This window comes from Opisthocomus hoazin, chromosome 11, assembly GCF_030867145.1.
Source record: "Opisthocomus hoazin isolate bOpiHoa1 chromosome 11, bOpiHoa1.hap1, whole genome shotgun sequence".
NCBI classification, from domain to species: domain Eukaryota; kingdom Metazoa; phylum Chordata; class Aves; order Opisthocomiformes; family Opisthocomidae; genus Opisthocomus; species Opisthocomus hoazin.
The window spans coordinates 21,555,434-21,574,358 of NC_134424.1; the positions used below are offsets into that span (position 1 = coordinate 21,555,434).

General features: G+C 43.7%; 1 protein-coding gene across 3 annotated transcripts in view; it reads right to left on the minus strand.

Annotated features, from left to right (window-relative positions):
• Positions 1–18,925, minus strand: part of VGLL4 (vestigial like family member 4) — a 91,897-nt gene that overhangs the window by 29,384 nt on the left and 43,588 nt on the right. Inside the window, exon 1 of one of the 3 annotated variants that reach the window (XM_075432435.1) lies at positions 16,311–16,680. The exons of the other annotated variants lie outside the window; for them this stretch is intronic. Coding sequence (XP_075288550.1) covers positions 16,311–16,392 — 82 coding nt within the window. The 5' untranslated portion in view covers positions 16,393–16,680. Of the gene's footprint in view, positions 1–16,310; positions 16,681–18,925 lie in introns of those variants that run through there. 3 annotated transcript variants of the gene reach the window in all.

The window sequence follows — 18,925 nt, forward strand, 5'->3', positions numbered from 1 at the left end:
AACAGTTTGACTACGGACAATCTTAAAAGTACGTAATATAAGGCAGGTCTTGCTTCACTTGCTTGACCAAAGAAAAGGATTTAATCCATTCAGACTCCTCAGCAGTAAATCTTTGGTTCATGAAAAAGATATCCTAAGAAGCGGTCACAAATTACATTTATTTAAATAATTGCTGAATATTTCTATAGCACCCATTCAAACAAACAAACAAAATCCCTCACGTGAAAATATTATTTTGTACCACTACTTTATTTCTGGAATGTAGTTTCTGTAAGAGGTATAATTTGAGCTCATCTTAAATTAAGATTTAATTCTGGGAAGTAGTCTGTCAAACACTGTAAGCAAAGCCACGGTAGTATTTCCTTTGTAGTATATAAAACAGGCCTACTGGAGAGCATAATAAACTACAAGAACAACAAGAAATTAAGTATTAATGAGAACAGCCTAATCATAAAACACTGCTATGAAATCAGATCTTGGAAATATTTTTTTATTATAATTGATAATTTCTTTCAGCAGCCAACTTACTGATTCACTTATCTGACACACATTTTACTGACTTTCTTGTACTATGACAAAAAGGTATTTTAGTAGAAACCAAAAAGTTGCATACACACGTACAGAAAAATTGGCAAAAGTCTGCTCTCATCCATTTACAAAACATATGAAAAGCTCTTACTCCTGGAACCAAGCTCTGGCTACCACTGTGCAGAGATACGTATGCCAGAAAACCCATGGCCAAAACTGAAATACAGTTATTAAATGGACTGTTCTGTTCTGGCTCCTCCATCTGACCGTGCCTGCCAACGAGGGACACATTAATGCTTGACATTGCAAGCAAGAACATAGAATAGTGACCTCTGCATTCAATCATCTCCACCCACTTTCTCCTCCTCTTTTGTTCAAAAGACTGCACCAAGACAAGAATTTGGGTATAGTGATCTCGCTTGCAGAGTGCAGGCATGCTTGCTTGAGGATGCTTTCAAAAAACATGTATTGTTAACCAGAGCTGAGCAGCACAGGCTAAAGTGAATTTCAGCTTAATAGGTCTTGAAAATGCTGTATTATACACAAAACACTGAATGGCAACAGACAGAAAATGGCAAAACTGCCTCCCCAAACGTGACTGCAACTGTATTTGTTCCTTCAAACGTACTGTGAAAAACCGACTCCATCATCTTATATTCTCTCTCATCATACTGTAGAAGCATGGCTGTACAAAACAGCATATGCATACTCTCTGAACATTAATTGACTTATATGGATAACTTTCAGTTCTACAAACTACTTGATAAACATGTGAGAAGTACAAAGCCTCTGCTGACCACTTAAACCATGATTGAAGTAAATTCTCTTCACTCTGCTATCCAGGCACCAACTGAAACACTGTCCTTTTAAAACATTTTTGGTGTTGAGTGAAAAACAAAACAAAACAAAACTCAAAAAAGGATCTTGGTAAGTAGGCAAGAAACTGATATCATGGAAACAAGAAGGGCAGCAGATACGCCACGAAGAAAGCAGGATGGAATAAATTTCAGTGCTCCAGTCTGGCAGAGCTCCTTAGTATTTCCTCTATTGAATTTCAGTTTCCACACCTCAACGGTTGTGATGGCGGGGCTGTGTTCGGTTCCAACCCAACAATGAACTCAGGCTTAGGTCTAATTGTAGATCATGAGACTACTTCATAAACTGGCAGATCCCCCTTTAAGATAATGTCCCATTTAGCTAACTCTCGCAGCAGCACCTGTCTGAGCTGAAAGTCTAGAAAGTATTCCTTTCTTCTGCTTAGAGTACCTGCACTCATGTAAACTATGGCTAAAAAAAGATTCCAGTTATCTGGCAGACAAGATTATTTAAAGGCAACCTGTGCTAAACTACACTAGTCTCCAGATAAATAGCACCAGGGATGTCTACAGTACTTGTTAACCTCAAAGTCAAAACAGGATTTCCCTCAGCTGAAGACTGCAGATGGGTTTTTTGCTCAGGAAGCAGGGTTGCTCCCAAAGATCACTCTGTTCTGAGCCTGCTCTCCCAGGCAAAACCTGCACCAAACATCTAAAGTCAGTTAAGAGGGACTAAAAATTAACACACAGTATCATCATTTTCTGTTTGCCCAACACATTACAGAGTCTCATACAACAGAAAGGTGAGCTGCCGAGCTAAGCAGAGCTCCCAAGCAGGACCAAGCAGCACGTGCCTGAACATGGAGCTGCCTCGGGCCACCCGGCCCTGCCTCGGGATGCGGGCTCTGGGACGCAAGCAAGCTGAAACCAGGTACCCACCAGCAGACTGTCCTGCACACACACACCCCGGCTAGCCTTGTCCTGTGACCGCATGCGGTCAGATATGCACAGTCCCTGCTCAGGTAAAAGCCATGACAGCCAACATACCGAAAGGGTACCAACTAACAGCCCTGTGTTAGATACTTCAAAACTGACAATAATACCTTGCTGAGTAAGCTGATGCAGGTACAAGTGCTAAAATCCTCAGAGTAATTTTACTTCTTGCCTAGAAGCCTACAGGTTACTGTTATTTGGTGCAGAACAGCGTGACCCAACAAGGTCATCTCGAGCAAGGGAGGAGACAGAAGAGAAAGGAAGACAAAGCGGGAAGCATCATCTATGTTGTTCTGCAGAAAACAGTAAATTTCACGGTTTTGCATTTGCTTAGAAAACATGACATTTGTATTTACTGGGCAGTGAAGAGATATACGATCCATTTAATTCCCTGGCAAAACACAGTACATTGTTAAGTACTCTAAGTAGTTCTGGTGTACCCCAGACCATGCTCCTTGTATAGCAATACTGAAATTTAGTCATCTAAGCTTCTCCAGTGCTAGCTAATGTTTTCTCCTCCACGCACTCGAAATCTCCAAAGACTCTAGGCAAGTATCTGTGGGCTAGATCCACGGAGAGAGGTGAAGTCCCACCAGTCTTGGTGCCTCAGGAGAGGACACTCATGTTCACCTTGTAACCTGGCCAGAATGCTTACGGGGCACATACACTTCAGAAAGCAGGAAACAAACACCAAGTGGGTTACAGGAATTCCTGGAAATATTTTCTGTACTAGAATATGTAATTAAAACTACTGCCATGCAAAGTTTAAATAATAAACATATAATCAGAATTCAGCTTCCTTTAGTTTATTTGCAAAACTATTATACACCATTCTCTCACATTTCTGGTAAGCAGATTTTAAAAGTTGCCAGATAAAAAGATGTACTTTTAACAGTGCCACGATGTAATTTTATTAAAAAACTAAAAATACTATCAATAAAAAACTGTGAATGAATATAACTGTACGCCAACACGCTGGAGATGTGCTTTCCAAAATGATGGTGGTTTCCAGATCTAGGTGCTTCTTTTGTCACCCAGCTAAATGACTTACTGTGTTAGATACACAGCGGCACAGCTAAACCGACCAAGGACTAGCCTGTCTTCCAGCAGAAGCCATCACAGCTAGAAGACCTGCCCTCTATTTCAAAAGTAAATCAAAGCCAAGCAAGGCCGCAACAGAAAAAACTGTCAGACTGGGTGCTTCAGCAGTATTTCAACATACCAAGTGACACCTTACCACTGTGTTTTTGCATGCAATGGCAAAGAGAGACTAATAGGAAATTCAATTCATGAAAGCTCAAATTTGAACAATTGCTCCCAAGTAGACAGAAAACATGTACCACCCTCTGGGTTTTTTTAAAATACTGTTTCTGCTAGTGGACAGCAAAACAGATACTCAGGTCTGAAATACCACCTTCTGCTCCAATTGCTGATATTTCATGGATACAACCCCGTGACATGAATTAAACTCTAGACTATTGCACTGGGTAATCAATGCCCCTTGTGGATACGAGCATAGTCAGTACGTTCGATGGCAACCATGCTTAAAACATTAATTTTGAGACGTTTACCTGTAACGTGGTCATATTAAAATTAAATCCAATAAATTGCGCTGCTTCTTTCATAAGAATTTGAAGCAAAAGGTGCTATGCAAAGGTAAAAAAATATACTCTGCTTATGTAAATTGGAGCCTATTTTTAGATATACTGCAAAGCTTTGTTGTAGTTTACTATAAACATGCTCCAAAAACCTTTTCTCACTTTATTCTCCTTCGCTACATGTGGAAAAATTCAGAACATCAATAAAATAAGCTTTCCAAAAGAGCCACAAAATCTGATATTGCACTTTCAAGCAATGTTGCTTTTATTTCTGCTATATTTTTCCCCAAATTTCCTACCTGTAAGGTATAAGGCCCTTGAGAGAGGACATAAACGCTGTATTTTTAAAAGACAAACACAAATGCAAATATATTCAAAATATTAGTAAAAGATATGCACACATAGGTGGCTCCCTTCAAGATGAATTTGGAAAAAAGTAGAGCAACTGTTTAGCCCACTGTACCGTGTGCAATTCCTGCAAAGCATAGTGCCAAGTTCCCTGACTGGATTCCTAACAGTAGCATACAAGACACCTCAAAATGGTTACATCAAAAAAAATAGAAAAAAAAAAAGCCATATAAAAAGCAAGGAAGCCTTGGCCACTGTGTTTTCCGCACACGGCATGTGGCCAAGCAGTCCAGTCCCCAAGGCTGCTGCCACAGGGCAGGAGGAGATGGGGCTGGAGGCAAGCCTTCACCATCACAACCAGGAGCTGCTGCCGCCTCCATGGGGACCAACATGATCATCTCTCCCTAAACGGAGGTGAAACGGCAAATTACATTTGGCCTAATGAACACAGGAAAAACTTGCATTTCAGTTTTGGTTTTCTGTTACCTGATCGCAGCCTGTCTGAAATGGACTCATGTATTTAAGGAAAATGGAGCCCCTTCAACCAAGCTGGACAGAACACTGAAGACTTTAATCCCACAGAGTGTCAGAACAATTCCAACTCATCTCCCACAAAGAATCCATTGTAAAGAACAAAATCCCTGTGTTCTTCAAAATGGGCTCCAAAAGCCCTTCTACAGAGGGAAAGGAAAAGAGCGAGGACAACTGTGCAGGGCGGTCAAGCACTCTGAATCCAACAGCAAACTACATGAGCCATTCAGCTGAAAACAAGATAGTCTTCTGATCATGCTACTTACATAGAAAATGAGGAGGACGTGTCTGCTTGCCAGCTCCTTACGAGCAGGGTTTTACTGTAACTGATGGCAGCAGGCTGAGATATGACCCAGCCAGCAGAAGAGAACCAATTCAAGCTCATCATAAGCACTACAAGGCTGGGTAATACAGATCCTTCAAATCCACTGGCTTTGTATTATTCTGAGACACAACCCAGTAGTCATCCTCAGCTGCTGCTCACATGTAGTGTTCTAACAACCAAAAACTCATGAAGGATGTATATCTTCTAGAAAAGCCCAAAGAACAGTGTGGCTCATGAGATGGGGACGAAAGGATGCTGTATGATTTCTCCAGGGTTACGGGTGATGGTATAAAGAAACATACACAAAAAATCCAAAATATTACCATTGTTCCTGAAAGGACTGTCTCCAAATCAAACAGACAAACAGGCACACACCACTAAGGAAAATATAAAATTAATTTTATTCCTCTGACATAGATGTTTTTAGTCTTGGGTTCATGACGTGCAACTAAGATAAGTAATGTTATTGGGGGGGGGGTGCGGAAATCGCTGTGAAGAGATCCACAGAAAAATTTTAGGTAACCGCAGAGTACTAGAGCTTGAAAACTGCTGTTCCACTAGAAAATTTGGTTGTGAAAAATCTGGTACCAGAGAGCATTACTATTTCCTCCTCAAAAGGACTGAAGATACTGGATCTGAATTAACACTCCTACCCCCTCCAATAGTCAGCACTACTATACAGTAACTGGGATGGGTAGAGGTTGTCAGATTCATAGAGAGAAAAGGGCAGACAACCCTACGGTGCTACGGGACAGATGTGAGCACCGTCTAAATCATAGCCCAACTGTTTATTTCACAAGGAAGAGGCTGGTTTATGGGGCCAGGCTGCAGGGTCACTTAAAATAAATGTTCTCGCTGAGGGGAAGCTAGGGCAGGAAAGATAGAGGGAGGGATTGTGTTTGCTACCAAGAAATTACGTGCTGCCTGGACAGCCTTTCTCAGAGTTTTCTGGGCACCGAGGGCAGGTTTTCCAGAGCTCTTGGAAAAGCAAGGAACAAGAAGAAATGTGTGTTTTTTTCAGTTATCTTGACAGTCATGGGATTTCAGTGGGTGAGCAGTACCAAAGTTCCACTCTACTTCTCAAAGACCTTTAATTAGGGCTTCGTCTTCCTCCCCCTATACCCACTGGTGTTTAGCTGAATCTCCCTTTTGATTAACTTAACTCCAGGATCCTTGTTTATTTATTTCAAGTTGCAGATGCAACTAATTCCTGACAAAACTCATGAAAGATAGGAAGAGCAGACAAGCTGACAGAAGAAAAGTAATAAAAAAATGTCAGTTGTTTGTCGGTGTCCCACCATTCCTGTGAGACTAGCTCCACAGGATCCAGAAATTCAACCTCTTGCTACATTACCATGATGTCACTCCTCAGTTAACTGTCTGTTAAGTCCTTCCCTGTTTTACTTGAATGATGCACTTGCCAAACATTTCTGCAGATCTCTACCCTCCAGCACACACTAGAGATGTTCCACCCCGTAACTAAGCAGGCACTCTATTAAATACCGCTGTGAATTTTTTAAAGGAACCAAACAGCCACTTCAGGGGCAGTGAGGTTTGGAAGTACTTCTTTAGGTTGTAAATGGGTTATCAGCTTGCCTGTTGCTGAGCCCCGCATTGCATGACCACAGTCGGACTGCTATTTAATTGAAGTTTCTTAACCCAACTCATCTTCTGCAGAGAATATAAAATAACTGCCAGCATCACTGGCACACTCCTTTAACGCAACTCAACAGGCCTCGAATACAAAAGAACAGACCTGCAGAGGTCCAGCGGCTCAAACAGGGAAACTAAAATTCTTCCACCCCACAACTCTTTGTAAGAGCTCATTCTTTGGATCAGCTAAAACGACTCAACTACTTCCACCAAAACAGATTTCACCCTCTCAGTTGAGCAGGGGCCCACTACAGATGAACCACAGTCACAACAGATTGTAGTCCAAAAGCTCCTGTTTCCTTCATGACTGCTGAGCTTTAGAAAGCAAGCATCTAGTTACATACATTATCAGTCCACGTTTCAAAGATCAGAGCTTTTATGTGTTTAGCTGATTAATTACAATTTTTATTTATACATCTTGAAACAAACAGGTAAAAGCACTTTTTGTTTACTAACAGATCAGTGTAAGGTTTAGCAGCTATGGCAGAGTAATACAACCAAGACACTCTGAACGTTATTGTCAGCTTTATCCCTGACATAATGTGAATTTAACCAATTACAGCTCTTGCTGTCCCCAGTAGATAAGGATAACGTTCACTATGTATTTCATGGAGGTAGCTAAAAGTTGAATTAACTAGGCTTCTGCAAGGACTAGGATTCTGCAGAGAGGATTAAAAATATATACATAGAAATACATTACAGTGAGCATTAAAACATTTGTTATCATACTTGCCCTTAAATGGACTCATTGAGAAACACCTGAAATCAAACAGGGTGGCATTCACTGTACCACAAAGAAAAACTCAGTACACCCACAGATGAGCTGTTAAGGCAAGCATAATGTACCTCAAAGCAGTTACAGTCTTAGAAATTAGGACTTCCATGGATTTTTAAAGGAAGGTAACTTTACTATTTTTTGCTGATGAACTAAGATACATTTATTAAAAAACAATGATAAGGGGAGCTTTTTCTGAGAGAGAGAAATTAGTCAAGATTCTGTGAACACCATTGCTTAATTCTGGAATTCCTATTTTTGACACCTTTGGTAAATAGCTCAGTATGATGCCTACAGCAAGACAAGAGCAAGTGTTCACCTCTTTCACTGTAGCCACTGGTTTTAGAGCATCCAGCAGGAAAAGTGTGCACGTCAGCATTTCCCCAGCTGGCTCCACAAGATTTAATTTATGCCAACCACAGAGTGACTGCGATAGCTCTCCAAGATGCCACAGCATGAAAACTGAAGGGTGGGGGTTAAACAAGCAGCAATGCACACCAGATGTCTGAGGAGGCCACCTAAAAGATCCAGAGCACAAGAAAGCACACTAAAAAAACCCTTCAATGCCATAAATATTTATACCAAATCCAAGAAACTGGCCGAGTTCAAACTTGTCCTATATGAATCATACAGCACTTACCCCACCTTCATCTAATGTGTTCTGTATAAAACCACCACAAAGGAGGTGCCATAGTTATGTCAATTTTTCTTTCTATACACTAAGAGTACTTTTTGTAGTGCTCCTGCCTTAGAACAGATTGCTTTCCAAAGAATATAAACAGAACAATTAAATAGTCTTATTTTACTTGGCTAGCTCCTGCGTGGCACTTACTGGCCTTCCTAGATAATTTAGATTCATAGAAAGAGTTTCCTTTTAACTGGACAACTTAGGTTTTCTTCATACAGCCATTTAATTACAACTAGCAATGCATCACAGATAAAACAACTCCAATTTAGTGATCTGGAACCAAGAAAGAATAATTTTGTGAAAGGTTCTGTTCTGAAAGTGGCAAAACCTGCTAATTTTACAAATATCTAAATTTACTTTCAGAAGTGAGACATACTAAACATTAACAATTAAATAACAAAATAGCAAGTCACAACACCATCTCTAAAGTGTAACCAGAGTGCACTAATGCCATCTGCAAAATAAGTAAATACTCATTATTCCTCAAAAGACAACAGCTATTCCAAAAGATCCACTTGGCAGCTTTGGTTTTCACTCTTCTCATGCAAAGGATTGCTCGGCTGAGCTCTTTGTAGATAGTAACTACAAAAGCTATTGCTAATCTGCTGTTCTGTGATTTTTGGTTAAAATAAAACATAAAAAATATATCAGTATTGGCTTACATTCCCTTACAGCAGTGCCATTCCTACCCTGGCAAAAAACATCAGCTCATCTACTAAATCTCTCTTACCTCTAACTACAACCCATGTTTAAAGGCAAAAAAAACAGTATCTGCATGCTGAGGAAGAAATATTGAGTCCTGCAAACCAGGGAGGTGTAATGCTGAGTGGTTTCCATGCCTGCCCTCTCCAGTGGGTTTCCAGGAAAAACTACTGCTTTTCAAACACAACTGGTTCCAAACTTTTCCTGGGAGAGCAAATGTATTTCCTGGAACCTGCTAGCAACGTTTGGAAGAACAGGAGGAAAGTTATACACTACAATGCTCGATTCTCACAGTTGACAAGGAACACTCCAAAATTATGAGTGAAAAAGCATGTCTTAAAATAATCAAAGATAAGACACTTCTAACCATGTGTATTACGAAAAGTCAGGAGCCACGTTTTTTGTGAAGGAACTAAGCTGGCACATACCTGCTGAAGGCATACTTGCTTTCCTGCTCCTACCCCGCAAAGGCTCTAACACTCCACTTTATCCCAAATACTCTATACCTCTGTCCACATACACTGCATTGTGGATGATCTTTTGCCCCAAAGACAAAAGGAGGCACGAAGTGGCACACGGCTTGTCTGGAGGGAAAGGCTGTACTGCACCATGCACTACTATGTTTAACAAGTTCTTATCTTTAACACCAGCAACCACCAAGTTAAAAAGCACACAAAAAAAGAAAAGTGTTACTTTAAAAAAATCTGATATCATACAGTGCCATGTAACTTCGGTCAACATCCTAAATCCCGTTTCGCACTCTTTCCCCCCCCCACTCGTATTACTTTTCACCTGAGGTTTTCAGGACTTACACTCCTATTGGAACTAGATCTGTAAAGATCTTTGATGAAGACTCACCACCTCGCTGAAGTTTCTGGATGACTTTTTCTTTGGCTAGAACCAATACTGTGGTGGTCCTAGGAAGACCATTACTTCAACTTCACCAAGGCTGCACAAGAAAAAGCCCTTTCCTAACAACTAAAAAGCTCAGAACTCGCCTTACCTTAGAAACTGTGCTAAATTACTACTGATGCCAAGAATAAAACTCATCCAACTCCATCCACCTGCAACCTAAGGTTCACAAGTTGACAGAGACAACCCTAATTAAGAGCTGAACTGCCTGTTCGCAATTGCACTTGTGCTGGACGATCCACGGCCTCTCCTTCCGTCCCACCACGGCTCCCAAGACACCTGCCAGCACACACCGAGCTCCATGTGCCATTACGTCAACGTACAGAGATAGCCATGGGAATGTCAGCTCGCTCGTAAAAAAGCTGATAGATGAAGCACGAAGGGAAATCTGCCTCAAGGAAATTAAAACTGTGCACTCAAGGCATACGTGTGACTGCACCCACGGTCTTGGCATAGCGCTTACACAACAACATCTAGCAGTGCTCTATCACACAGTCGATTATCCTCCAAAGCGCATGGCTTTTCCTGAAAGGGAAAGGAAACAATGACTCTGTGTGCCCGGCAAGCGTTCCATGCTGATTTGTAAAGTAACTTTCAGGGAGATGATACAGACTGCACGATGAAGAAAAAAATAGGCTGGCTTTAAAAAAAGAAATCAGAACCAAAAACACTCATGATTCCTTAACACTGAAAAAGCGTAATACCATTTTTGTAAACACTCCTCCAGAAACTCGCATTCATCACTACCTCATACTATTATCAGTGAAAAATTATAGGCTCTGTCCTGCTGGATTATTGTTAGTGTAAACAACTTTGCTAAATTGCTTGGCACACTGTCTGCATGCAGCATGTTAAAACTCTGTAGTCTATTCAGCCAAAATCAAATATAAAGGCCCATCTGTATTAATCCTCAAGAAGAAATTAATAGACAACTATTTTCATGCAAAGCAGATATTTTAAAAAGGCAAAATCAATACATATGGATGAACTTTTTCATTCATAATTTTAGATGCCACACAATGAAGACTGTTGTTTAAGCTTTATTTTTTCTCTTAGTAGTTCTCCATACAATACAGTGCACTGTTCAAACTCTGGAGCAATGCAAGCGTTTTCAATGTCTCCCAAAATCCCCGGATTTATGCCCAAAGAGACCTGGCACTATAACAAATTTGACTTGTGAGTAACAAGTTACAGCCTTCAAGCAAATTGCTCATTAACACAGAATTCAACTTACCACTACAAGCCTCACTAGCTTTTATTGCAGAAAAAATGCACTGCCTATCTTATCTACTGAAAGTCGTGGGATAACTGTGTTTGAGTTTTTAATTTCCTTGAGTTCTCAGTACAAATGCTGGACCAGCATCAAGAGTAAGGAGAACAACAGAACTCCAGGGGAAAAAAAACGTTCAAGTGTAACCTAAATCCATCTTGCCCTTGATGAATGAGGAAAATAAACTGAATTTTGATGTCAGTACTGAAAAGGATATTCCCAACTTCACGCTAGGAGGAAGTGAGTAAGAAAAGCCCAACTGTGAAGTTGGAGGTCTTTGTTTTTTCCTGAAGATGAAAGACATTGAAAAGGCAAACCCCACAGAATGTTCTATCAACAGGGAACATTCTGTAGGTGCATCTTCATTTACCTGACTTTGAACAGAAATTTTACACTGCACTACAAATAAGAACTTCAATTCACCATGAAGGAGATTTTTATCCCATTTATTATTCCACTAATTCTTAATAGAAGCATAGTGTTAAATTCATTTTATGTATTTAGAAACTAAACCAAACTTCGGCGTTAACAGGAGAAACTAATGTGACAAACCCAGACCAAAATGCAAGGTCAGCAAAGAAAACTGCTGGAAACTGTTCTTTAGAACACCAGAAAACACGTTACATTTCATTAAAAACCAAATGAAATTAGCAGAATCTGTTTCAGGCTCCTTGTTCGATACCAAACATCTAAACTGGCCTTTTTGGGAAGGCAGACATACATTCAAAATGCCTTGCAGTGCCCCAAGACGACGTACAGCTATGGAAACTCAGTGCTGTAGAATGCTTCCCTGTTACAGGAAGTCAGTGAAATAATTATGTAATATGCCGCTAACTAATGTACGCTGTCCTGAAACCAAAAAGGGGTGTTTTTCTATAAATCTGGATCCAATTTGCTTCATTTAAAAAAAATCCAGTCTTCTGGACCGTCCAGAGAACTCTGTATAACTATGCTGAGTGCTCCAAGTCTCATAACGTGCCTGGGGGATTTCTCAGCATCTTATTGCATTTCTTTATACCTTTCCCAGCACAGCAGTACGAGCCTTGAGAATGCAGTAATAACACAAAGCATCTGAAAACGGGAGAGACAGGAAGGAAGGCAGAAATCTGCCCTTCCACACACAACCATCTGTACGCTCCCTCAGATAAACAATGAAACCAAACAAGTCTTCCACTTGGAGACTGCACCTTCTCGCCCATATTCTATTGGAAACGAGGAGCCAAAACCTGCCGGGCTGCCCCTGCGCTAGTCAAAGAGCAGGATCACCTGCGATTTGTTTTAACTCTGAGCCCTTCTGCCACTACTCACACACAAGGCTCTCGGAGAAAAAATAACTCGGCTAAAGTTAAGTGAGCTTCCACTGCAAAACAAGATGCAGATGTTCTACCTCTGAATACGTGCCCGGATCAAGTGCTTGTCATTTGATAGGAAGCACTGGGAATGCCAGACTGGTACAGAACAGCTCTGCTTCATGGCCTTTGCACCTCAGTGAGGACAACCATCTCCCAAGGGTTTTCTGATGTCTCTGAGCTCATTAGGAAGCAAACACTGATAAGAAAGTGCTACTCATTAAACTGGCCATTGGTGATCACCTGCAGCAAACGTTTGGTAGGAGGATATCAGATGTATTCATGTTAACAATCAGCATCCAGATGCTGAGTCAACAATTCTCTATTTCTTCTTTTCATTTTTACTGCAGCAAACATTACAATAAATTGCTTGGAACGGTTGATTGTTGCCAATATAACTGTCACTTTCCCATTGGTGAAGACTGAACATTCTCATCTGAACGACTTAAAAATTTCTTTCACCAGAGAGAGCAAGAAAGAGAGAAAACTCAGATATTCTCTTTTATTCAACTTGTTCAAAAACCACCATGTTGCTAAAATTCAGATTTTCCTCCAAAAGCATCAGAGTTGAGATTATCATGGGGCATCACGAGGAGCTCAAAGCTAGCAACAGTATTAAGCGAACACTCAAAAGGACACAGATTATCAGTGCAGAACAAGCAACCCTGAGGACAGGAAATGGCTTTGTTCTGTGGTTCAAAGTTACGGACCCCCTTTCAAAAACCCTCTCACCTCACTGCTGGTTATAATCCTTTTGCTGGCTGCGGCTGTCTTAATTATACAAGTAGGCAGAACTTTCCATTGTATTACAGAATGACAGAAGTGTTGAGGCTACTAGGCACCTCTGGAGATCATCTAGCTCAAGTCTCCTGTTCAAAACCAGGCTCACCTAGGGCAGGTTGCGCAGGGCCGTGTCCAGTCAGGTTCTGAGTATCTCCAAAGACAGAGACTCCACAACCTCCCCGGGCAACCTGTGCCAGCATTAGACCACTCTCACAGAAAAAAACAAAACCAAAACACCAAGACCCACCCCCCACCCCAAAAAAACAAAACAAAACAAACAAAAAAAAAACAACAAACCCACCCCATTCCCCCAGTTCTTATGTTTGAGAAAACAGTCAAGTTCAGTTTCAAAGCAGTCAGCTAAATCAGCAACACACCATTACTTCCTAACAGTTAATGGGAGAACTTCTAGATCTCCCACTTCCCCCTCAACCCCAACAAAAGGACACTTCTCTGCCCATAAAGCAGATGCCATCTATATTAGTTGCCATTCTACTTTCTTCCCGCAGACCTCCACCAAGTAAGCCAAAATCAGAAACATGTTTTATGAACTAAATAGTGTTCTGCCAATAAATGTTCCCGTACTCACTGGAGCGTGATCGTGAACGACACTATTTAGGAATCGAACGAGATGAAGCCATAGCTGAGGCTTCCCGCACCAACCAGTCAAGGAAGACAAACCAAGTGGTGGCATTAACTCAGTAGCCTGAAGCTTGCAGGTAACAAATTGCTACCGGTACCTCTTGCTGGGCAAGAAAAAGCAGGACTCGTCTTAGGATACAAATCGTATTCTTCTACTCCATGTTGAACCAAAGGGCTGCCAAATGCCCACAATGGAAGAACTTCCCCTAGTTCTCGTGTACCAATACACCTCTCATCCATAAGCTGCAGCTACAAATGAATGGCATATAGTTCCAGTGGCTTGTGCCAGAGGTGAAAGATTAAAACCACTAGTAAGCCCCATAAAACGGTAATGACACATTTCACCAGCATACCAATTATTTCAATAAGCAAAAGCAAGTGTTTCAGAGAAACTCGAAAGGAATAAGGAACACATCCCATTTATTTCCTGTGGCATACAGGTCCATAACTCATTCCCCTGAAATTACAAACCAACTTTCACATCATACAATGTATTTGTATCTTATCCTACATCTGAAAAAGCACTTTTCAGGACAGCATCTATTTATAAGTAGTTCAAGTACGACCTTCAATAAATCCTAATTAATTGAGTTTGAAAAGGCATTTTGTTGTCCATTTAGTTACTATTGCAGCAGCGTCTTTGAAAAGACAAGATCCATCGCTGCTGACACAACTCTCCTACAAAATAAATACTATGGCAGAGGCATGGAAGATCTGTAGGCATCTCTAAAACACCCTTCGAGATTAGTGCAGATGTTGCCAGTGTTTATACTTTTTTTTAAACCACTGGGATATAAACACCTCGCGATAAACACCACTGAAGTTTTGCTTTTCTTCATTTTGTGTGTGTTTATTTTAGTGTTAAAAATGTTAACTTCCACAATAAGGAAAATACCAACAGATGTTTAAACTAAACAAAGACTGCTACAGTAAAGTGTATTCCTTAAGCTGTTCTTTTGCTTTTGCACGATTAAAGCTAAGACCTGGTTAAATAACAATGAGTTGAGAAAAAGGCGGGTAAAAAAGGGGCTGGAAAGAATCTTCTATAAATATTGGGCATAATTATAGTGAACTAATGAGCCAAAACTAAAGTTTTTCTGCCTTAGTCAACAAAACACTTTGAAACATGTACCACGTAAGTAAAACTTTATGCAAAACTTCATGGTCGTCTCAGAAGTTGTCAGCTGCTTCCAAAGAAAGCACTGGTTACTACAGAAAGCAATGAAGAAGTTAAGAGGATCCTGCAAGTTATTCTTCCTTTTTTTATTGGTTTTTTTGTTTGTTTTGTTTTGGGTTTTTTTCAACTAGTTTTCTTGCTGTAATATAGAAAGCATGGGGTAAGAAACAGCTTGAAAATTCAACTCTACCGAATCCCAGCTCTTTATTATCCAGTACTGATGGGCAAGCTCCATCTTCTGTAAAAAAAGCTTTATTTGAGCAAATATATACATATTTATGCAGGAAAAAAAGAAGAAGAAAAAAAAAGAAACAGATAGTAGCAGTTCTACAGGGAGCCCCTCCGCTTCCTGAAGGAAAGAAAGGTGGCCATGCTGCTTTAATGACAGAAAAGATGGTCTTTCCCCAAGCGAGGTTCAGCTCCCTGTCTCCTGGCCTGGCCTTCTCCTGAAGAGCACTAACAGACAGCTCCTAATCCTGTGCATACTCCTTACCGTTTCTTCCCCGACGACTGTAACACGTTTACTTTCCAAACGAACACGGAAAACGTTCCTGCTGAATCAGAAGAAAGATTTCTGCAACGCTTGTGTGCGGCTACAGCAAAAACAGCCCCTCTGCCAAGCCGAGTTAGCTCAGTGGTGCCTTTCTTTCCAGCCCAAGCCAAGCCATAACCACTTCTCCAAACTGCACGTAGATAAAACTCCACTAGATTAAGAAACCAGTTTCACCCCTTTATCTCCAGCAACTTCCACACGGGACTTACAAGACGCAGACGCCAGCCCACAGCAGCTAGAGTAAAATCAGCAGTCCACAAAGAGAAGGGAAACCGCCGCTCGCCAGCCGGTCGTGTGCCCCGCTCCGCGGGGCCCGGGGCGGCCCGGCCGGGAGGGCCCAGGGCCCGGCCTCGCCGCCTCGGGGAGGGGGTGCGCTACTCCCCCCCCCCCCCCAGCCATGGCGGACACCGCTCCTCTTACGGCCGCGGGAACGAGGAGCGGCAGCTCTGCCCGCAGCGCGGGCCTTCACCCGCCGTCACCGCCGAGGAAAAACACGACTAACGCTAGAAACGCTCTTCGCAGGAAAGAGAACAGGAAAAATTAAGTGAGAAGCAAACACAGACGGGCTGCGAGGCGCCTCACAACCCAGACCTCCGGGGAAGAGCCCGCGCCTGCGAACAACGGCGCGCACCCCGGCCAGGGGCGGCTTTGTGAGGTAACGCCAGTACCTTCGTAGCACAGAATGCCGATGTTGTTGTTCATCTTGTCCAGGTACTGGTAGTTCAACAGGTCCATCTTCATCCACAGCATCCGCCGCGCTCGCACCGCGGACCGGCCCGCCCGCTCTCGCCCGGGCTCGGGGAGAAGAAGCCGAGGCCAGCGGTGCCGGTCGCGCTCCCGGCTCCCCACCAGCGCGAGCCCGGGCCCTCAGCCGCCGGCCGCACGCCGTGTTAGGGCCGGAGGGGTCCGCACAAGCACGCCCTCCCGAGGTGCCCCGGCGGCGGCCCGAGGAGCCCTCACGGCGAGCGGGCGGGCGCAGGGCAGGCAGGCTCCGCAGGACAAAGGCCCGGCAGCCCGGCCCGCAGCCCGCTGCGAGCTCCCCGCCCCGGCATGCAGGCTCAGCGCCCAATGACGCCGCCGCGCGCCGCCGGGCCCGCGCGCGCCGGGAGGGGGGGGGGGGGGGGGGGGGGGGCGTGGCCGGCGCATGCGCTCTCCGTCCCGGCAGCGCCTCAGGGCGGGGGTGTTTGCTGCGCGAGATCGGGCGCTAAATGCAGCGGGGGGGGGGGAGCAGCTGCGCCTCTGAGGCCACCAAGCCCAACCATCACCCCAACACCACCATGGCTGCTACAAGGCCACAGCCACGCGGGTTCTGAACCCCTCCGGGGATGGGGACTCCACCACCGTCCTGGGCAGCCTGGTCCAAGGCCTGACTGCTCTTTCAGTGAAGAAATTTTCCCTAATACCCAACCTGAAGGGGCCCTGATGCACCTTGAGGCCGTTGCCTCTCGTTACTTGGGAGAAGAGACCCGCCCCCCCCTCACTCCACCCTCCTTTCAGGGAGTTGTAGAGAGCGATAAGGTCTCCCCTCAGCCTCCTCTTCTCCAGACTGAACAGCCCCAGCTCCCTCAGCCGCTCCTCATCAGACTTGTTCTCCAGACCCCTCACCAGCCTCGCTGCCCTTCTCCGGACAGGCTCCAGCCCCTCAGGGTCCCTCTCCTCCAGAGCTGGGTGAGCAGCGGGTTCTCCTCTGGACATGGGGCAGGAGCTGACCCAGAGCAGCCTTGTGGTCAGGCTGCTGAGCAGGAGAACGGAGCTAAAGCTCCTCTGCTGAAAATTAATTCTTTCTCTTAAATGTTGACTTGATTTCCTAGCATGGGCTCAGGCATATCCCAGTACTGCTGCGGTGGAAAATGATGCTGTTTTACAGTAATGGTACAGAGCAGCAGCTCTGCTACAATAAATACAATTAAAATTAAAGAAATGCGATGCGGTGAGTACACCTCTGTACACACAGACAGGTGCTGTGCACTCACAGAGACACGCTGCTGCAACCCCAGCAGGATGCTCTCACAGCTCATTTCTTCAGGGCTGTCAGCAGTTCTCTGCGTTCCGGATTCCTAACAGCTGCTGAAGCTCCCGTCTAGATGACACAAATCATGGAGATTTTTCTCGTCTCAGGATGCGGTCTGCCCTTCTGCAGGCCGAACCTTGATCACAAAGGCTCTAGCTGCTGGTACAGATGTGTGCGACTCATCCGCAGAGGGCAGAACATCTGTATGGGTGAAAGCGCCTGCTAACCCAATGGGCATCACTGCATTGCCTGCGGCTGAGCAGCACAGAAGCCTGATCTGACAGAAAAAGAGGAGTAAGTATCGAGGAAGTTTCATATAAAGCAAACAAAAAAGCTTAAAGGAACCTCATATATCTGCAGGGTGGGTGTCAGGAGGACGGGGCCAGACTCTCTTCAGTGGTGTCCAGCGACAGGACAAGGGGCAACGGGCACAAACTGAAGCAGAGGAAGTTCCAGCTGAACATGAGGAAGAACTTCTTCCCTCTGAGGGTGACGGAGCCCTGGCCCAGGCTGCCCAGGGAGGCTGTGGAGTCTCCTTCTCTGGAGATATTCCAGCCCCGCCTGGCCGCGGTGCTGTGCAGCCTGCTCTGGGTGACCCTGCTTGGGCAGGGGGTTGGGCTGGGTGACCCTCAGAGGGCCCTGCCAACCCCGAACATTCTGTGATCCTGTGAGTCCTAATTTTCCCTCTGCCCTCTCTGGCTTGGAACATAACTCATCCCTGCCCTCCTGGGATGGAGAATTGTAATGGTGCACACAAGAGCATGCGGTCAGGGAGAATTAATGACAAACTTTCACTTCCACTTGGAGATTTTCTCCCCTCTGTTAGAGAAGGGGAAGGTATTACATCACAGACACAACTCACACAGTGACATATTGTCAAGGCATTTTGAAATGTCCTGCTTGAGTGCTCTGGATACCTCACAGACTACTGAAAAATAGCAACAAGAAATTTATCTCCAAGGAAGATTCCCTACAACCCAAATAAAGTTTCTCTTCACTTCAGGTACAAAATTAGTCCTGTGCATTACTTACGTTCTTCAATTGCAGGAGAATGTCCACCAACCGTGCTGAATTCAACACAACAGGAAACAAGCTACCCAAAAGGGATTCTGCATTGTTGAGAAGATCAAGGTCAAGAAGCCTTTTATTGATTATTCATATGCAACAAGGGCACTCTCCTAACTGGAAGTGCTATCAGGACTTCAACATAGTGTAAAAACTTACGGGTACCTAATGCTGAGGTAACAGTACGTTCACAAAATCACAGAACGG